At 55.9% G+C, this 21,534-nt stretch overlaps 3 protein-coding genes across 3 annotated transcripts; 2 read left to right on the top strand and 1 right to left on the bottom strand.

Annotated features, from left to right (window-relative positions):
• Positions 1 to 935: 935 nt before the first annotated feature.
• Positions 936 to 1,755, top strand: DL89DRAFT_272646 (RmlC-like cupin; the record flags this gene model as incomplete). The annotated part of the gene is made up of 3 exons (XM_040889001.1): positions 936 to 1,217; positions 1,304 to 1,392; positions 1,419 to 1,755. Coding segments are annotated over 3 exons (536 nt in total), but the record flags the coding sequence as incomplete, so codon positions are not given.
• A 4,365-nt stretch (positions 1,756 to 6,120) lies between these two features.
• DL89DRAFT_42916 (uncharacterized protein) lies at positions 6,121 to 7,232 on the top strand. Its single transcript, XM_040891650.1, has one exon. The coding sequence runs from the start codon at positions 6,221 to 6,223 to the stop codon at positions 6,809 to 6,811; it is 591 nt and encodes a 196-aa protein (XP_040739187.1). The 5' UTR covers positions 6,121 to 6,220; the 3' UTR covers positions 6,812 to 7,232.
• A 13,189-nt stretch (positions 7,233 to 20,421) lies between these two features.
• Positions 20,422 to 20,844, bottom strand: DL89DRAFT_212426 (P-loop containing nucleoside triphosphate hydrolase protein; the record flags this gene model as incomplete). The annotated part of the gene is made up of 1 exon (XM_040884220.1): positions 20,422 to 20,844. A coding segment is annotated over one exon (423 nt), but the record flags the coding sequence as incomplete, so codon positions are not given.
• Positions 20,845 to 21,534: the final 690 nt, after the last annotated feature.

Raw genomic sequence — 21,534 nt, 5'->3', positions numbered from 1 at the left:
CCGGTCCTTGGCGCCGGGATAGCCAGCACTCAGACGCGGCAGGCTTCTGGACGAGTCTCGCTTTGCACCTGTTTTTTTGTTGAACCAGCCATCGCTGGGGGGTACATCAATGCGAGCAGTTTGCATGTCGGCAAGCGTGGGAGCTTGTGGGCTGTCGGCAGAGAACAGGCAGGCCAAAGGAATCGGGTCATAGGCATCCCACTCCAAACCACCTCCAGTGCCCGGTCTAGAGGACACTCGATGCTGCCGATGGCCCAGTACAGGACTGGTGGCTAAGCACCGTAAGCAGACGGGTCTGGTGAGGAATATCGCTTTGTGCTGCTTGTGCCTCGTTACGAGAGCGAGCAGTGGCAGTTTAGTAATGCGATGTCCGTTACTAACGCAGTTGTCCTGGAGCGCCAGCCAGTCACGCTGGTTCAGGATGCGTGACTAAAGCCCCAGCCGAATGACAAATCGGCCACCAAATCCTTAATAATCACCACACTGGCCCGATCTGCATAAAAAGCGCTGATTTTGGCACTGCCGGTTCTTGGTCTCCCAGCTTTTCAGCCACTCCCAGATCTTCTACACATCCCTTGTATTTCTACAGCAACAACACAACAACACCAACAACACCAACAACACCAACAACAGCACAAATGTCCACCACTACAAAAATCACTAAGCAGGTCTCGCGAATCATCACTGCACACCGCCAGCGCGAAGGCGGCGGCTTTATCGTGCGCCGCCCAGTACCGTCCGGCAGCCTGGACATGGTTGACCCGTTCCTGATGCTCGACCATCTCGGCCCGACAAAGTATGGACCCGGCGAGGCTGTCGGTGCCCCGATCACCCACACCGTGGCCAGGAGACCATTTCGTACGTGCTGGAGGGCGAGATTGAGCACCGTGACAGCCACGGCAACCACGGAATTCTCAAGCCCGGGTGGGTTCAGTGGATGAGCGCAGCATCCGGCATCATCCACAGCGAGATGCCGACCGAGAAGATGCTCAAGGAAGGCGGTGTTATGCACTCCTTCCAGATCTGGGTCAATCTGCCTGCCAAGTACAAGATGACGGCGCCTCGCTACCAGGACGTTCCGCCCGAGAACATCCCCACGTTCACCTCCAGCGACGAAAAGACACGGATCAAGGTCATTGCAGGCAAGGTTGAAGATGTCACAGCCAACATTGACACGCGCACGCAGATATTCTTCCTGGACCTGCGCACCACTGGGCGTACGCGCTGGATCTCCCGAGCGGCATGGACGCAATGGTGTACAACTTCCACACGGAGCCGATCCTGGTTGGCAACGAGAAGGCAGAGGTGAAGGAAGGCCAGATGGCTGTCATCAAAACCGACGGGCAGCCGATTGACTTTGAGGCTGCTGGGTCGGAGGAGGCGCGCGTTCTGGTCCTGGCCGGCACCCGATCGGCGAGAAGGTTGCCCGCTACGGCCCATTCGTCATGAACACCAGGGACGAGCTGTACCAGGCGTTTGAGGACATGGAAACCGGGCGGTTTGGATCCATCCCCGGTCAGATGGAGCGCATGCAGCTAACGGACTCTGCCAATGCAGCCCGTGCGAAGGCTGGCAAAGAGTAATAAATAGTCTATCGAAGTAAATAGTTAGATAATGCGTTAATTGCATATTTCATCTAGCAACTGTGCGAAAGTTGCAGCGTCATAATGGCAAGAATATCAGAATGATGGCTGCGGATACATCATCACACCCACAAATCACCAATTATCTAGACATGCTTATATTCTGGAAGACACATTGCTGCTAGAGGCAAAATATCATTATCCACATTGCACTTATGTCTATATGATGAACAAAGCTCGTTTAACAGCAACAAGCGGCCGTGGACAAACAGCAGCTCTGACGACCGGGTGCTGCGGCGGAACCTCGAGCGGTACTGGTCATTATATTTTCCACGCCAGGATGTCGAGGCAGCACCCAAGAATATATCGATGATATAACCAAATTTGCAACCTATCTCAGACAAATGCCGGCTGCTTCAGCATGCAGACCAACGCATCGTGCATGTTTGACTATCAGACACTGGTGGCAGACAACCCTGTGGAAGACTTTGCGCAGCGGATCCGCAACGAGCCCGAGTATCTTTTGTGTTGCCTTGGGCTCGCTGTGTGTTTCGTGCTCAGCAAAGAGTATGGCGGTGAGGCCGAGCATATACTTGGAGACCACAAACTACATATCCAGCTGCTGCATCACGAGCCGCTGACACATATGAAGTCGCTTAAATCGGGGTACGTCGGCAAGTTGGTCACTGTGCGCGGTACTGTGGTGCGCACGACGCCGGTAAAGCCGCTGCTAGTACAGGCTGAGTTCAATTGTGCACGGTGTGGGACTGCGCAGATTGTCAAGATCGTGGATGGCAAGTACGAGATGCCAGTAAAGTGCTACGCTCAGGGATGCAAGAGTAAGATGTTTGATCTGAACCGGGGTGTGAGCCCAGGGACGCGCACAGTCGATTGGCAGCAGATTCGGAATCCAGGAAAAGATTAGTGACGACCCGAAGGATCCCGGCCGGGTTCCACGCAGTATTGAGGCTGAGTTGCTTAATGATCTGGTCGACAGCGTGGTGCCTGGCGATGTGGTCAACTGCACGGGAATCGTCAAGGTGCTGCAGTCAGACGAAGGCAGGGGCCGCGGCAAGCCGAACTCGCTCTATATTCTGTATCTAGATGCTGTAGCCATCAACAAGGTTGGCGGGAATGGGCCGGCAGAGGGGGACGGCGGAGCCTCAGCAGGCGCACAGGTGCCTGGCACCGACGATATGACGACCAAAGATGGGATCCATTTTTCACACAGGGACTTGGAGATGATTCGCGATATCCACCAGCAGCCAGCGCTGTTCCGGCTGCTCATCAACTCATTCAGCCCCGGGATCTTTGGACACGAGGTGGTGAAGGCAGGGATCATGCTGGCGCTATTTGGCGCACGTACCCGGTCCGACACCGAGAAGGGCAGCTTGCGGATCCGCAGTGACTCGCATGTGCTTGTGGTCGGTGACCCGGGGTTGGGTAAGTCTCAAATGCTGACTGCTGTGGGACAGATCGCCCCGCGTGGCGTGTACGTGTGTGGTACAAGCGGAATTTCTAGCAGTGGCCTGACAGTGACACTGGTTAAGGAGGCAGGGTCAGGCGACTTTGCCTTAGAGGCTGGTGCATTGGTGCTCAGCGACATGGGGTGCTGTGCCATCGACGAGTTTGACAAGGTCAGCTCCGAGCACAGCTCGCTGCTCGAGGCCATGGAGCAGCAGTCGATTAGCATTGCCAAGGGCGGGCTTGTGTGCAGCCTACCGGCGCGCGCCAGTGTCATTGCAGCGGCGAATCCCGCCGGCGGCCACTACAATAAGGCCAAAACTGTGGCCGAGAACCTCAAGATCAATGGTGCGCTTTTGTCGCGGTTTGACCTGATATTCATTCTGCTGGACCGGCCGGATGCCGACATGGACCGGTTCTTGTCGGAGCACGTAATGGCGCTTCACTCAGGCAGCAGCACGGCGAAGGAGGCACGGTTTCCATTGCACGAAGACACAACGCAGCAGTGTGAGGGCACAATGGCCAGCGCTGGCGGGTTGGAGAAGTGGCTGCGACTGAAGCCAGGGGAGAAGCTCGATATGATCCCGCCGCCGCTATTGCGCAAGTACGTTGCGTATGCACGCAAGTACGTGCAGCCTCGGTAAGTGGAAAACAAAAACAGGCAGGAAATGAGTGGTATGCGAAGCAAATCGGCTGCTGACAGTCCAAGCTTCAAATAGGTTGTCGCAGGAGGCAAAGGCAAAGCTGCAGAGCTTTTACCTGGAACTCCGTGCAAACCACCGGGCAGTTGACTCGACACCGATTACGACCCGGCAGCTGGAGGCCCTGGTGCGGTTGGCTGAGGCGCGCGCGCGCGCAGAGCTGCGCGAGACGGTGACGGCATCGGACGCCGAGAATGTGGTTGAAATCATGCGGTGCAGTCTGTTCCAGACGTATGAGGACGAGGATGGGCTGTTCGACTTTGGGCGGTCGCAGATGGGTACGGGGGTAAGCCGCACAAGCGACATCAAGCGGTAAGTGCATCACTGCTGTTGGCAGGGAATGAGCCTGTGTATAGCCTGTATATTGATTGTCGCCGAACTGGACAAATGGACAAGTGGTGGTTTTGTTGTCCGCCAGAAAATCCGGGCTGCATTGTTGGCATCTCAGGCACATGCTGCGTCCATGTTGCAGCCCAGGCAGCCACAGGGGGTCCGGGAGGGGCGGCTTGGCACGGGGTGATATGTGCCTTTGGGAATAGTTGGTCATATGGGCCTGCGCTCGCAGATTGGATCAGCAACCGACGTCCGCGCAAGAGGGCAGGGTGGTGATATACAGAGCAAGAGCACATGCATGGGCGATTGTGACGTCCATCTCATGGGCCACCTACAGGTCGCTCGAGGGATTTGCGTATGCAGTGGTTAATGAGAGACTTTCCACATTGAAGCTGAATGAGGCGCTAATCTCGTGTTCACAGTGTTCTTTTTGGCAACCTGTGCTGCCGTGTCTTTTCGCGACATAGATTTGTTCATCGGCTGCAGAGCGTCAGTGAGGAGACATACAACAACATGTTCACGTACTCGATGTTGCTGGACATTGCGACAAGTAAGTAGTGCCTGTGGACCGCTGCAGCGTGAGATGCCAGGTGACAGCCATGCTAACACAGTGCAGTTGATAGAGATGGGGCTGCGCTTCAACAACTTCCAGGATGTCATCGACAAGCTCAACAACCAAAACTACCTGCTCAAGAAGGGCCACAAATCGTATCAATTGACGACGTTCTGAATAAAGGATTAAGAGAGCCGACGTGCAGCTAGACGATTCGCAGCGACAGGATGGAGCGCACATCATCGGTGAAGCGCAGTGCGTCCAAGAGCGGCAGCAGATCCAGCAGTGCCTCGTCCTTTGGGTCGCTGTTGACCCAGGGCTGGATCGGGATGCCGTTTGTCTGGTTGATAAAGTACGACAGTGGCGAGTTGTCAATCAGCACGATCTGGGAGAGATCCGGGTCGACGGCTGTCAGGTCCTTGGCATAGCTGGTGTCGTGCGGGATACACGACTCGCGGAAGAACCGGCCCGAGATGTACTTTCTTTGTGCATCGAGCAGGTCGATAACCGGGTCCGCATACTCTGCCAGGGATGCAGTAAACACCACGACCTTGTACCACTCACTGACTTTGCGCAGAAAGTAGTCGACGTGCGGGCGCTTGTACACATAATACAGACATGCCACCTTGTCGATCACGACCTCGATCCGGTGGTGCGCCCGGTACGACCCCTGCGGCGACGAGTGGATCAGGGTCTCGTCCAGATCCAGCACCAATGTTTTCTTCTTGAAGTTGCGCGTTATCGACGAGGGCGGCGTGCTTGGCACCGCTGGCATTGAGTGGCGGTTTGCACGCTTCACCACCGCCAGCGAGTCATCCAGGGCCATAGACGTGGAGCCGGAGGATGCACGACGCCGGAGTGGTGTGCTCTGCGAGGGCTCGGGCACCTCGTCGATTGTGTGGGCGAGGGGCGAGGTTGTGCGACGCGGCTGGCGGCCAAGGGGCGTGCTGGCCGACGGTATCCGAGTGGTAATCGGCTGGTATTCGTCGCCGACCAAGGAGTGCGGGTTTGGAAGGTACTGCAAGAGGCGGTCGAGGAGCGGCACGCTTGTCAGCAGCCCATAGGCAAGCGTGTACAGGTATATGAGGGCAAAATAGACCGCGGAGAACCGCCGGGCCGGCTTGGGCCGCTGCGTCTGTGGCGGGCGAACAATCGGGCTCTTTTCGTCGGAAAACGAATCTCGCTGCATCCTGCTTTCTTTTGGCGGCCAGGAGCACGGATATATTATCGGCGGCGGGTTGTCGGAGGCAAGCAAAGGTGGACGGGGGGTGCTAGAGTTTTGGAAGGCGGAGGAGAAAATAGACAAGAGTACAGAAGCAGTGTGTAGAAATAGATCGCAAGCCCATGCGCTTGGGTCGGCTGTGGCCACTCCTGTCCCTCCCCGCATCTCCGAATTAAGAAGCAGTGGGCGCGATGGCCATTTTTATGGAGAGCGAAGCGTGTGAACCAAGCAGCGCTGATTGCGCGCTAGTGGATGGTGCTGCCCGATAATATTTCCTGCGCCCCATGCACCAGGCAGACGCAGCGCAAAATTTCAGCATGCATTGTGCATTTGCACACAAGCGAGCAGGAGCCACCACTTCCAAATGCCTGCACTGCCTGACGCCGACTTCATAAACCAGCCTGTATTTGATATGAATTCCTTTATATCCACTGTTTGCCGGGACGTGTGCGGGGTTCCACCGACTGGTGACTGCGCTCCGTTTTTATTGACTCCGTCCTGGTCCGTCCACCCCGAAAAAGGGGCAGAGGAAGGCGGCCGTTTGTTTACAGCCATTGGCGTCCCTATCTTGCTCAGGGTGTCCTGCCTCGGCAGGTGTGCGCGAATCACAAAAAATCGGTGTGGCTCGTTTTCCTGTTTCGCCCAGAGACAAAAACGAGGGCCCAGAAAACGCCTTATTTCCTGTGCCGTCCCTCTTTTCCTTTCCTTCTCTCTCTGCTTTTTCATATCCTTTCCATTTTCTTCCTTCCCGGGCCCTTGCTTTTTTGGAGCATTTTTCTTGGAACCCGTGTCTTTCAGTTATTTGAAGCGCCCTTTTGTTATTTCGGAGGAGCCAGCGAGCTTAAAAGTAGCAGCGCTATCCAGAAACACTGCTTTTATTTGGAGGGCCGCGCAAAAAGTACCGTTTACTGCCCTTCACCAAAACCGGCCCCTTTTTTCTTGCATGCCCAGTTAGCCTAAAAAGCTTATTCGATACGCTCACTATTCTTATTTCTCTGTATGCCTGAGCATTGGCAGTTGTTCCAGTTTGGTGGGCCCAGCTCCTAGTAAACGAGATCGCGCAGCACAGTTTATTTGCGTCACATTATTTATTTATTCCAAGAGGTAAATGGCTGGATGCATCGGCGAGAGTGCAGATAGTGTGGCGACGGCAGCAGGCATGGAGGGTCAGATGTCGCCAAAGAGTTGCACTGTGCTTATTGTTGACAGGCGGTTTCTCAAAGGCGTGTATCACACTACGACAAATGAGGGCAGTCCGCGCCTCCGCACGGGGCCGGCACGGGACGACGTTGTTTTCGTGCAGGAACTGCTTGAAATATACAGCCAAGGTAACAATGACGACAAAGGAAACAAGATGCGGTGGCCGTGGGAGGGCAAAGAGCGGGGGTTGTGCTAAAACCGGGTATCTGTAGTCGTGGCGGTTCTGTCTGGGGACACGGCGCTGCGGTGGATCTTCAACAACACGGGGCAGCGCACCATCATCGTGCTAATCGATGTGGACGATACGTTTGATCGCAGTAGCCGGCAAGGCCCGATCTATACGCCGCCGGCGAGCCCCGAGGACGGGAAGCAGTGCGGCTCGGACGCAGAAGGACCGTATGGCCTGGCACTCCTGCGTGTCATTGCGCATTATGCGGCGATTGGCGTGTTCCGGAACGTGGCTCCCATAGGTAAGAATTCGCAGATATAGTGTGTGGCGGGACGAGCGGTCAGGCCACGGGGGCATTGTTGTCGCATGCCGGGCTTCCCATGGACACATCTTTTTGCTTGCGCCTGCAGCGGGACATGTGCTGCAGCACGGGGGTCCCGGGGCTGCTGGTGGGTGTCACACCACCACCGTCTCCCATGGGAGTGGCCTGCCCAATGGATGTCGTGTCCCTGTGCCCAAATATGGCGTCTTGCGCATGACACCCAAACGCGTCAGTTCCAGCACACACGATGGGGGTGGGTTGGGAATGTCGTGTTGTGGCAATCCGTCCTTTTGTCGGGCTTGTGGCTCGAAAAGCAGCTTCACACATAGCTTCTCAGTTGCATTCTGAAATGGTGGGTTTTGTGAGGGGCTGCAAATCTCGCTTTTATTCGCCAGGCAAGCTGGCCAATAGTCTGGCCCGCCACTCTGGATTTTCCCTTTTTGCGGTGGGCCCAATGCCCTTTTGCATGCTAATCAGGTGGTTTCTGCTCTGTCGCTTGGAGAGGCGGCAAACCTGCTCCGCGCCCTCGACACGCCAAACGCTCGCTCTATGCGGCTCTTCTACGCGCCTCAGCACCCGCATTTTCGAGCGGGCAAATCGGCCTTGCAAAAGCTGTCTGAGCAATAATGCAGAAACTGCAGCAGCCATGGCAGCGGACAATCCCTGTATGCACACGCAGCTTTTTCAAGCCCTTTTGTGGCCCACCAACCCACCCCCCGCCATTTTCCCTCGTCTATGCGTGCTTCTCACTGGCCAGAATTTCCCACTTGGGGAGACACGGAGGCCTCTCAGTGAAGGGGGCATGGCAGCACCCGTTAGTGTCAGAGCACCGCCGCCCGCTGCCACCACCGCCGGCGGCCTTGTTACTTTCTTTCTGCCCGCCGCTGCCGTTTTATTGCTCTACCGACGGCCCTTTTCGCTCCTTTTCTCTCTCCTGACACCACCCCACCTGTTCTATATACTCTGTATTTTACTCGCCGCAAACAGCCTGAAGCTAACTACCTGCTCCCTTCTTCCTCATATTGCGCAATTAATTATTGCTCTGTATCTGTACCATGACCACATCCCTGCACACGATGGCGGCTTCCGATACGACAACACAACCGCACACCCCGCCGGCATCCGGATTCGACATGCAACGGCGACGCAACTCGTTCTGCTGTCCCACGACGCCCCGGCCAACAGTAGCCATGAGCACGTCACGGGACCCGGGCTTTATGCGGCAGGTGGCGAGCATGGGAGCACTCAATTACCTGATCAAGCCGGTATCCGCACAGACAGTGCACAGCCTGTGGCTGAATGTGTTCTCGTGCCCACAGCAGCCTATTCACGGCTCGCAGGACAGCGTCCTGGAGGCGCCGCAGCAGAAGATCTTCCAGCGGCGGATACGCACCGACGCGTTCAACGGAGCAAGCACTGCAGACGGGCGGAATGCAGCATTCGAGGAGGACTTTATCCGGCAGTTTATCCCGTCGATTGGTGCGACAGCACCGCCTGACGGGGATGTGTTTGGAGACGTGGTGGTCGACAGCGAGTACCTGGGCGCAGATGGCGCCGAGTCGGGCTTTATGGAGAGCGCAAGGGCGCAGCTGCTTCGGGCGCAGCTCCTGGAGTGGTCATTCAACCCGTGGGAGATGTCCAGGCGCGACCTGCTCGACAGCGCAGTTGTGATGATCATGGATGCGGCGGCGTGCGTGGAGCTGGAGCTGCGGGTGCCGCGGGTGCAGCGGTTCGTGGCGATTCTGGAGACGGCGTACTACGACAACCCGTACCACAACTTCCACCACGCAATCGACGTCACACAGTGCACATTCTACATGCTGCATTCGCTGGGGCTGTTCAACAAGTCGGGGTTCAGGCGGGCGTCCCTGCGGACCCCGGCGGAGACGTCGTTCCCGATACGCAGCATCCTGCGACCGGTGGATGCCCTGGCGCTGATTGTGGCCTCGCTGTGCCACGACCTGGGCCACCCGGGCCTGAACAATGCGTTTATGGTGCGGGCACGCACGCAGCTGGCGGAGGTGTACAACGACCAGTCGGTGCTGGAGAACTTCCACGCGGCGTGCTTCTCGATGATCATGTCGTACTACTTCACCGACTTCATTGCCCGCCATGCCGACGCGGGCAGCACCAGCTTTGACTACGAGGAGCTGCGGCGAGTGGCGGTCCACGCGATCCTGGCCACCGACATGGCGCGGCACTTTGAATTCATTGGGAAATGCAAGGCGCAGCACGAGCGCTTCCACTCGGGCTCCAATCTGCCACTGACAGCGCAGCAGCACGAGGCCGAGCGGTGTCAGCTGGCGGCCAGCATCCTGAAGTGCGCGGATATCAGCAACATCGTCCGGCCATTCGACGTCTCGCAGCGGTGGACGAAGCGGCTGAACCGCGAGGTGACACTGCAGGGCGACATTGAGGAGTCGCTCGGCCTGCCACGCAGCATCGTGGTGGACACCGACAATGTGCCCGCGTCGCAGATTGCGTTCTACGAGGGCTGCGGGCGGCCGCTGTTCCAGGCGGTGGCGGACCTTGTGCCCGAGCTGCAGTTTATGCCAGAGCAGCTGGAGCACAACATCCGCAACTGGACCTTCATCAAGGCGCATGGCCGTGTGCCGGAGATCCCGTACGGCCTGAAGCAGACCGTGGCCCATGATGTCAGCAGCACCAGGGCTGCGTCAACAGACTCGGCGCCCGATTTTTTTCCCAAGCGGTCGGTCACATCCATTTCGTACACGACTAGCACACTGACTGTCAACACCGCGAACAGGCACGGCGATGAGTCGTGCAGCCATGGCGAGGCGAAGCTGCTGGCGGCGACTGTGCCGTCACCGCCCGACAGCCAGCATTCTGATTCTGCCACAACCTCTGGCGTGTAAAGCAACCCCCCCTAAAATATCTCTCTTTCCAAAATACTCCTTTCTTTCTTTATCTTTTCCGCCCTCGTTTCCAGATTACATTATTTCAGTTACATGTACAGCTAGCAGTAGGACGCCCACCACCAAGCGGTGGACGTGCCAGCCGAACTCAGCACGCAGTCCGAGCAGAGGATGTCATTTGTCACGTAGCGGGAAGGAAGCGCAGTTTTCATTGATATTGGGCCGACCAGCACACGGTTTACATGCTGTACAACAAGGCCAATCTACGGCTAATTGGCCAACAGCTGAGCATGTCGACCCGTTATTTATAACCTCGCTCTTGCAGTCTTAAATGGTAGAGATGTGCGCATCATGGGTCGTCTTGTGTAAAGGTGAAGCGATGCTTATGCCTTGAGCCACTCCTCGTTGGTCTTTTTGCACGCCTCGGGCGCCTTCGAGTAGACCGCCGCCAGACGCTCAGTGGCGAGCTGCGCTAGCCTCTCCAGCATCGGGCCCTGAGGCGCGCCCTCGACCTTCAGACTCGCCGGCTTCTTCCCCTTGCTGGCCGCGTTGACCCCGATAATCCGATCAGCGCACAGCTTCACGCCATAGAACCCCCTGATGTTGTCGGTCGAGAGCTCAGTGACGCGCAGAAACTCCTTGAGCGCCTTGTCCAGGCTGCCCATCGAGTATAGCAGCTCGGCGTACTTTAGATGGAAATAGTGGTTGGCTGGCTGCTGCAGAATCACCTCCTCGAGGCAGAACGCAGCCTGCGCATACATGTGCTGCCCAAGGTACAGGTGGGCAAGCTCAAGCCATGCCTCAAAGTCGTTCGAGTGCGTGTCCAGGTACGTGTTGAGCTCGCCGATGGCCAGCGCGTGGTCGCCCGACGCCTTGAGCATGGCGATCTGCCGCTTCGCCGCCAGCACGTTGGTTTCGTCGGCAGCCAGCATCTCCTTGTACAGCTGCTGGGCCTCCTCGGGGTGGCTCAGGGCCTCGTTGATCAGCCCGTACAGGCGCTTGACGCGCTGCGAGCCCGGGAACTGCCTGTAGAGCTGGTCCAGGATGCTCTTGGCCAGATCAAACTGGCCTTCGTCCAGGGCGGCCAGGAACACCTGCTCGTACACCAGCCAGACTAGAGTTGTGATTAGTTGCAGTTGCCTCATCTCGCTGTGCGCCCGCGCATTTTGGAAATATAAACTACGTACTCTCATCTCCGGCCTGTCTGATGGTGCCCTTGTTCAAGAGGGGCTCGGCAAGCTTCAGGACCTCAAACGGACGGCGCTCCGAGGACTGTCTGATTTCGCCGAGAAGTTCAAGAGCCGCGCTCATTCTGTGTAAACTGAAGTGTGAAGAAATTAAAACTAGATAAATAAAAAAAAAGAAAGTCAAACGGGAAGCGAAAAAGCGGGGGACTGGAGCAGCCATCAGCGGGCACGCGTGTCTGATTTAAAATCGTGATGGCAATAATCATAGCACCTTTTTTTTTTTTCCTTTGCTCCACACAAATTCGCATTTCTCAATGTCACAGCTACTCCGGCTACGGCCCACGCTCCGACACACACGGCGCCTCCGGCGATGGGTCAGCACACGGCACAGCGAGCTGGACATCCCAATGCTGGCGGCGAAGCTCCGACAGGGCGTGTTTCCTCGGCAAAAGTACGCAGCGGCGACAACCGAGCAGATCAAGATCGCAGTCGACCACCTAAAGTCACAAAGCATCTACGGCAAAGAGACCGAGCCCGTGGCCATGGTCGACTTTTCGCCGCCGGCCCTCATCGGCAACGACATTGACACTCATTTCCGGCATATCGGCAAGCTTGTCGCAGAGCCGTATCTCGGCATTGCCAGGAGTTTTGTCGAATCTGGCGGGCCCAAAGCGCCCGAGCGGCCGCTGCCCGGCCAGTGGGTGTTTCAGAGCGGATGGACGCGGTACGGCAGGGATGGGTCAGTGAGGAGGGTGGCCTGTCCTGATGCTGGCGATGAGTGCCTGGTGTTTGATGTCGAGGTGCTGGTGCCAGAGTCGCCATACTCGGTGCTGGCCACGGCAGTGTCAGAGAACGCATGGTACGGGTGGGTGTCGCCGTACCTGACGGGTGAGTCGCCGCACCCGCGCCATCTGATCCCGATCCAAGATCCCGCGAACCAAACCCCACGGATCGTCATAGGACACAATATCGGATACGACCGGGCGCGCATCCAGGAGGAGCGCCAGATCAAGCGCCCACCCACAGCATTTCTGGACACCATGTCTCTTCATGTGTCGTCAGGCGGCCTATGCAACCAGCAGCGGCTACACTGGGTCAAGTATTCAAAGGCGAAGAGGGAGCAGGACGAGGAGTTTCTGAAGCTGAATGCCGACACGGGCAAGTTCTTTGACGTCAGCTCGCTCAACAGCCTGAAGGAAGTCGCATTGCACTACTGCGGAATTACAATGGATAAGGGGCGCCGCAATGTGTTTGTCGACGGGACCTTGGCAGAGATCCGCAGCCAGTTCAACGATCTGATGGACTACTGTGCATGCGACGTCGAGATCACGCTGCGCGTGTTCCTGAAGGTCTTCCCGGCGTTTCTGAAGAAATGCCCGCACCCGGTGTCGTTCGCTGGCATGCTGATGATGTCGGAGGGGTACTTGCCTGTAGACAAGTCGTGGACAGAGTACGTGCAAAGGTCAGAGAGGCTGTTTGAGCAGGTGTCGACCGAGGTCGAGGAGAAGCTTCGCAACCTGGCCGAGGAGGCACTGGCGGTCAAGGACCCGATGCAGGACCCGTGGCTCAAGAATTTGGACTGGACCGTCGAACCGCAAAAGTACACAAAGCCAAAGTTTAAGAAAGACGGATCGTATGCAAAAAACGGCGAGCCACGGCCGTATACAAAGCAAGTGCTGCCGGGATACCCAAAGTGGTACCGCGAGATCTGGGACCGCAAAGAAAAGCGCGTGCATGTGACGGTCCGGTCCCGCGTTGCTCCGTATTTGCTGAAGCTCAAATGGATCGGGCATCCACTGTACCATTCGGCCATGCATGGATGGACTTTCCGTGTGCCACAGGACCACTACGATGCGTGTATGCTCGAACTGCAGTATCCAAGCTCGGCAGAGTCACATCTGGACCTGCCAGCATTCATCAACATGCGGCCCCTGGAGTTTCCAGTGGACCCCGAGAACGAAAACTACGAGCCGATTCCTGCCACAGACAATGGCAAGTTTGTGTATTTCAAGGTGCCGCACAAGGACGGCGAATCAGCAAACTGCGGCAACCCACTGGCTAAAGGCTACCAGACCGCAATTGACGACGGCACACTGACCTCAACCTATGCCATGGCCAAGGAGGCAATGGAGATGAATGCAATGAGTTCGTACTGGACATCAGCGCGCGAGCGCATCAAGTCGCAGTTTGTCACCTGGGACAACGACGCCCAGGATGCGCTCACCTCCCAGCCTCTGCAGCTTGGCCTGCCCAGCACCCCCGACAACACTCTAGGCGTGATCCTGCCGATGGTCGTGGCCATGGGCACGATTACCAGGCGTGGTGTCGAGTCGACGTGGATGACGGCGAGCAACGCCAAGAAGAACCGGATCGGGTCCGAGCTCAAATCAATGATCCGCAGTCCACCCGGATACAGCTTTGTAGGTGCCGATGTCGATTCAGAGGAGCTGTGGATCTCGGCGCTCATCGGCGACTCGCAGTTCCGCATGCACGGCGGCACGGCGTTCGGGTGGATGACACTGCAGGGGACCAAGGCCGCTGGCACTGACCTGCATTCAAACACAGCACGGATCCTGGGCATTGGCCGTGGAAGCGCCAAGGTCTTCAACTACGGGCGAATCTACGGTGCAGGCGTAAAGTATGCGACATCGTTGCTGCTGCAGTTCAACCCGGATATGACCGAGGAGGTCGCTCGCCAGAAGGCTGACCAGCTGTATGCTGCCACGAAGGGAACAAGTATGCGCAACAAGGCGTATTTTGGAACGCCGTTCTGGCATGGCGGTACCGAGAGCTACATGTTCAATGCGCTTGAATCCATTGCAACGTCGGATGACCCACGCACGCCCGTGCTGGGCTGTGGTATCACTGACGCCCTGCGCAAGGAGGTCACCGGTGACCGGTTCATGACTTCGCGGGTCAACTGGGTTGTGCAGAGCTCCGGCGTCGACTACCTGCACCTGCTGCTAGTTGCCGTGTCATACTTGGCACGTCGCCATTCAATTGACATGCGATTCATGATCTCAGTGCACGACGAGATCCGGTATCTGGTGGCCGATCGGGACAAGGCCAGAGCAGCACTAGCACTGCAGATTGCGAATCTGTGGGTGCGTTGCCTGTTCAGCTACCGGCTAGGCATTGAGGACTTGCCGCAGAGTGTTGCGTTCTTCTCGGCAATCGACGTTGACCATGTGCTGCGCAAAGAAGTCGATATGGAGTGCATCACGCCTACCAACCCAACGCCCATCCCGCCAGGAACGAGCCTTGGAATCAGCGAGATTCTGGATATGACCAACGGCGGCCAGCTAGACACTCCAAAAGACAGCACAGCAGAACCCAGTGTCCTGTCACAGCCCATGCCCTTGCCCAGTGCGAAGGAGCTCGAAGCGCTGGCCAAGACGGACCCGGTCCCGCTGGAGCTGCCAATGGAGCCAGCACATGACCTGCCGCCGCCGCGTGACACCGAGACCATCGGTGAGGCCATGGACAAGCCGAAGCGCCAGTCCAGGAGGTTGCGTGCACCCATGGCCGACTCTGTGCCTTGGATCTCCAAGGCGCCCGACAGCGTCTGGCTCACAGCACAGATGCTCAATGGCAATGCTGAAGTAGCTGAGCTGGTCCACGCCATGCGCAACTCGTCAAGCGGTTCGCGAACTACTCGGTCCAAGCGCACCGGCGTTACTGAGGTCCGCCGGATCGCTCGGAAGGCCAAATAGCGGCTTTCGAAATTTGTATTCAGTTAAACTTTGCCAGATTCTTTGTGTTGGTAATCGCGTTCAGTCGCTCCTGGTGGTTGCTCGGAACCGTTGTCTTGCGCACCGACCGGATCTCCTCGGCAGCAAATCCAGGAATGCGGATGTTCCAGTTACGCTCCAGATGCAGCTGCAGGTCCTTGGCCTCCAGTGTATCAGCCTTGCGGTGTTTGGCCAGCTGGCACGCAAACGCCGTTACAGACTCAATGAACTCATCCGCAATATCGCACAGAATATCCTCAACCTCCGGCTCCAGCCGCTCGGTCGGGTCAATCTCGCCCACCAACTCCTGGATCTTGCGCTTCGACAGAATCCGCGACCCGCCATCCAGATCCACCGGCCCTGCCTGCCGCATGCTCTGGGTCGCAACATGTGCCAGCGCACTCGACAGTGGCACGTGCGTTGTATTCGGATTCTGAGGTACAACTGCCGGCGATGGAGCCACGGGCGCCGGTGACGGAGCCGCAGAAGACCGCGCCACGAGTGTCGGTGTGCTGGCAGGAGCGGTTGCGCTAGTGGCTGGCTTCAATGGCTTGTTGGCCACTGATTTTGCTGGAGTCTCGCTACTTGACCCCGGCCGCTGCGACTGGTCATTCTGGCCCAGCGCAACCCTCAGCCCCGGTGTGTTGTTTCCAGACATGGCTGCCTGGAACGACATCCGCATAAAGTTGTTCACCTTCGAAATGTGCGCTTCCATGTTCTCCACCTCCTGGGTCAGCCGGCGCTTCGCATCGGGATCGTTGGTAGCATCACGAATCGGTTTGATTGCCTGCAGATGCGCGCGCACCTTTCCGTTCTCGCTGTTGATGTATGATGTGGCTGCCGAGCTGTCGGCGATATTGCTGCGGAACTCGGCTGGAATCTCAATAAGCCCGATCATATGGCTGGTGAACGGCACGTTGTTGTCCGCTTCTTTCTTCAGCGCAGTGTGGTTTTGGATAATTGCATGCATTTGCTCGACCATTGCTGGGCTGAGCACAATCCCGCTGCTTGGTGCAGGATCCTTGGCGGCCTTGGATGCCGGCGACTCCTTGGTTTTGCCTTTTTCTGTGCTTGCTGATGCGTTCTGGCCTGGAAGTGCCAGCTTGTTTGATGATCCGCCTGCCATGGTTCTCTTGCTTATAAGCCGTACTTGCTCGTGTTGAATAGAGAAACGGATAATATGAATTAGAATAATTTGCGCCAAAAAAGAAAATTGAAGAAAAAGCACCATGTAGAGTATATAGCTTCAATGCTGGTTTGCATGGTTATGCGAAATCACTAGCTCAATCACCTGACCGTCCAGAACGCTAGCGATTCTGAAGCAGTCGCACACATCATTAAATGTGGGTTGAAAGCACACACATTGACAGCGCCGTCATCATGAAGCCCGCCCCACACGCACGAAACATCCGCCGACCCACCGCGCTCCTCCATCCCTGCTATCTCCCACATCACAATACTGCCGTCGGCACACCCAGCAATCACCGCATTGCCATCTGGCGTCACAGTGCACCTTTGCTGCACCGGCTGCTTTGCACTAGACCGAGGTGCATTGAGACGCAACATTGGCCGCAGTGAGAAGGCATCGACAATGCTATGTGAGCCATCGTCCATAGTCACTATTAGCCGGTCGCCTGATGGCGGCATAACCTGCAGGCTGTCGATTTGCTGTCCATATATGTCCAGTCGGGCCGAACCAAATGCACCCTTTCCCAGCTGTCGTACGTCAAACAAGCTGAGCTCGCCCGACTCCCCGTTAACAGCAGCCACAGTGAGCCCGTGCCCGTCGCAATCCACCACTGCACGTGCCTGCACGTTTAGTGAGCCAACGGGCTTTGGGACATTCAAGTCCCACAGATACACGCATCCGTCGACGTCGCCCGACACGAGACTGTTTGTGCTGCACAGAGACATGCTGATGACGTTTGATGCATGGCCCGCAAAGTAGCGAATATACTGGTTCGTCTCCAATGACATGTACCGGATCTCGTCGTTGACCTTTGTCGACGCGTACACGATACTGCCCGCGTGCCTTGTGAATCGGGCTAAATTGCAGCCGTATTTTTTGCTATACAAAACCTGTCGCCGCACGCCCGCATCTGTGTCATATATATGCAGGCTCTCGTCCTTGCTGGTTGTTATTAAACGTGTGCCTTTGCTGTCGAAATCCAAGGACATGATTGTGCTGCGGTTATCGCGGAACTGCTTGGTGATGCTAAAGTTGCGCAGCGCCGCTGGGCTTAAGACCCCCTTGTATGGGTCAGCGCGCAAAACGTCTATGACAGCGTCCATTGCTAGTATTAGTGTGAAGTACCATAAAGCGAGGGTCAAGAAACAGCAATTTCTGACCCGGCATCTCTTGTGGGCATCCTTAAATCCGCTTTGCAGGTATTATGGCCAACAGCGATTATTCTCTCAGCTATTGTTGCTCTGCGATGACCGCAAGGAGATCGAAGGGTACCGCTCCTGGAAGCAAGGCTGGTGGAAGGACCATCTGAAGGACAAAACGTACCACATCTCAGCCCTCTACATTGTTGACTTGAAGCAGTTCCGGCTGCTGGCCGCCGGCGATCGCTTGCGTGGCCAGTACCAGACGCTGCCCAGAGATCTCGACTTTGCGTGCTGTCGTCGATGCTCAGCAAGATTTTTCACCTTCTCTTTTCGAGTATGAGATCATTTGCTGAAGAGTTCGATGCCTATATACTGGATGTGGGAATGGAAAACCTCCATATCTCTGACATGGATGGAAGCATGCTAAGAGGCTCCCAGCGCTGATGCTGCGAGAGCTTCGGGGCTCAAGACATTCAAGTAGTCCTATGAGATACATTCTAGATATGCAGCATAGATAGTCTGTGTTGCTGATTTCTAATTAATTATATACATCGCCAAAGTTGTTGGACTTGACTAGCTCAGCAAACAGCCCGCCCTTGGCCAGAAGATTTGCAGGGGTGTCGAACTCAGCGACGCTACCATGATCCATGACGATGATGCGGTCGCTGTTCATGACAGTTTCAAGGCGATGCGCGATGGTCAGGACCGTACAGCCGGCAAACTCCTTGTGGATGACGTCGTGCATAATCCTGTCTGTCTTGAGGTCAACGTCTGCCGTTGCCTCGTCAAGAACCAGGATCTTGCGTTTGCGCATCAGTGCACGGGCCAGACTGAAAAGCTGTCGCTGTCCTGAAGTCAGCGCCTCACCGCCAACCCAGTAGGATAGTCCCCAGTCGTCAAGAGCTGAAGAATCCTTGGGTGATGGCTTCTTTTCAAGGCAAAGCCACAAGAATGTGCGCATAAGCCAGTTAGACTTGCGCCGCTTCTCTCTCTGCCACTTCGTCTCCCCAATGTACCAGTCGCTATCATCGTTATCATCCGCATTTTTGTCGTGCATATTCTTGGAGTTGATCACGCCGTCCATATTTGCCTTGATAAGCGCAGCCCACATGTCCTCAATCGAAAACTGCTTCAGCGGGTCAAGGTTTGCCCTGACAGAATCATCGAAGAGGGTCGAATCCTGCGGGATGATTGTAATATTCGGACGCAGACTGTCAGCACGCAGAGTCGCGATATCGATGCCGTCGATCAGAATCGACCCGCCTTCGCCTTCAACCAGCCGGAACAGTGCGCGTGTCAGCGAGGATTTTCCTGCACCGGTGCGGCCCACGATGCCAATGCGCTCGCCGCTCTTGATCGTGAACGAGATGTCCTTCAGTGCTAGGTCGTGATCCGGTGTGTAGCGCATGCTGTAGTTACGGAACTCGATTTCGCCATGTGAGGGCCAGCTTGGCGGCGCCTGTAAGCCGTCCTCCTCCCATGCTTTCTCAGGGTCGGTATTGGCAAATGCGCGTAGTTTGCTAACCTTCTCGAGCATGTCGGCTAAGTATGTGCGAAGCGCTACCAGATTTGACAAGTCTGAAGTCATGTTACTGACTAGTGACTCAAGCGCCTTGAGCTCACTCGATGTTAGTTTATAGTCAGTGAACTGCGACTGCACAACCAATACAAAGGTGGTAGCAGCACTTGTAGCAACGTCAATGACTCTCTCAATTGTTGTCGAAAGAGATCTCAAGTAGCTGTTTGGCCGTTCCAGGCGAATGTGCTCATCAGTCCTGTCAGCATAGAGCCCTGTGAAATGCCCCTCAACGCCATGTATGCGAATCGTCCTGGTACTATCGCTAATGACGTCTTCAATAGACGATATACCGATAGTGATAGATTCCATGACATTGAGCAGTGAGCTTATAGCAGGCCCGACCAGTTTGGCAGCGTAGCTCATCACAAATACCATCGCAGGGGCAATAACCAATAGTAGAGGCGCCTTGTAACTGACCCGGTAGACTGACAGCGATACCTCCAGGAGAACGGAAATACAATTCTTCGTCAACGAAGGAATAGCCCCTGCGATGTTGTTTTTGCATGTCCGTAACACAAAATCGATTTCGTGCTTGTTAGTGCTGTCGAAGAGTGATATCGGCGCGTAAATCAAACTACGCGCAAACATTCCAACAACACGACCCTTCACGTGGGTATCAACTAGCAAATGCCAAATCCAAGCCTCCACCTTCCTCACGAAATTATCTACAGAGGCAGAAAGCACCTGCACCCAGAGATATGTGTTGATAGCCTCCGAATCGACAGACTTGCTGTTCTCATTCAACGCATCGAGCTTGTACCCTTCCGCGATATGGTCGACAATCGGGTAAAACACGGCCGAAAAAAGAAGCAGTGCAAGGACAGGCAGCCCAAGAGTATCCACGACATACTTCAAGTTCCCCCAGTTGATATTCTTCCTCGCGTCGTCAGTTTTGGCAGGTTGCGTGTCTTGAGCATTGTCTGTCACCAAAGGCGCGCTGCCATTGCTGATCAGCGTGCTCACTGAGCTCACAGACATAGTGTCATCCTCAGGCTCGGGGTTCTGATCTGGCTCCGACTGCTCTGCAATTGTGTGCACTCTCGGGTGCTCCTGGATCTCTACGGTGATCTGACCCTCATCGACAGTGATGCTCTGGTCGGCAAATGCGTCCAAGTGGTTAGAGTTCATCGACACCACACGTAACTTGTTGCCGAGCAACCCAGTGTTTAGCAAGACATGGTCTATCAGATGGCGCTTGACCTGTGCATCAACCGCAGAGAGCGGATCGTCCAGGATGTATATATCAGCCCGAGTATACACTGCACGAGCAAGCGCCAGCCGAGCCTTCTGTCCGCCCGAAATGTTGATGCCGCGCTCGCCGATTAATGTCATGTCGCGATCCGGCCACTGCTCGATGTCCTCCATTAGTGCGCAGGCCTTCATGACACGCCAGTAAAACGCTTCATCAAAGTCATGGCCAAACAGAACGTTGTCACGCAGCGTGCTGTTCATGATATACGGCGACTGCTCCAGATACCCGATCCTGCCACAAACCGATGCAGCTCCGGATCGCATCCTCACTTCTCCGCACATCGCATGCAGCAGGGCTGTCTTGCCAGATGCGACACTGCCCTTGACTGACACAAGCTCACCGCTGCCGATTTTGAGCGATACGCGCTCCAGCACGTTCTTCTCCTTCACTGTAGACTCAAGTGACTGATACGTGAATGTGCAATCCTTCATCTCGATTGACGAACCTACCGCTGAAGTCGCTGGATGTACTGGAACACCGTTTGTGGGCTCGGTCCTTAGGCACCCTTCTATCTGGATGTTTGTGGTAATCGCCCCGGACAATGATCTGAGCTCGGATATGACGCTTTCCATATTATTGTTCGTCTGCGATATCTGGTCTGCGACCTGCAGCAACTCCATGCTGGACAGTGTCCTGCCGCTCTGAATGTGCAGCTGCACAGTGAAGAAAACTGCCAGTTGGCTCGAAATACTTTGCAGGATGTCGTTAACGTTCACAATCACTTTCAGAGCCAGGTATGCCACGCGGCGATACCTCTTGGAGATTGCACTACTGCCTAGCCTATCTGAATCCCTGTTGGTAGCGAGAGCCGGATCAAGATACCTCTGTTCCCAGCTATTGAACTTGATCATCTTGATGTTCCTGTAGATTTCGGAAGAGTCCACTTGTTCAATCCACCCTCCGTAGTATGGACGACCACACCACTGCTGAAGCTGCCCAATTGCCCAGGTCAGCAAGGATAGAACGAGGGTAACTGCAATGGGTATAAAAGAAATCCCGCCGATTGCCTGGTAAGTCAGCCAGAGAGTAAA

The sequence above is a fragment of the Linderina pennispora genome (assembly GCF_002104995.1).
Source record: "Linderina pennispora strain ATCC 12442 chromosome Unknown DL89scaffold_118, whole genome shotgun sequence".
Lineage (NCBI taxonomy): Eukaryota > Fungi > Kickxellomycota > Kickxellomycetes > Kickxellales > Kickxellaceae > Linderina > Linderina pennispora.
The sequence above is the reverse complement of the archived record's forward strand: the minus strand, read 5'-3'. Positions and strand labels throughout refer to the sequence as shown.

Excerpts from the sequence above, each read along its gene's own strand:
- DL89DRAFT_42916 (XM_040891650.1), top strand. The coding sequence starts at position 6,221 with ATGCCTGCACTGCCTGACGCCGACTTCATAAACCAGCCTGTATTTGAT.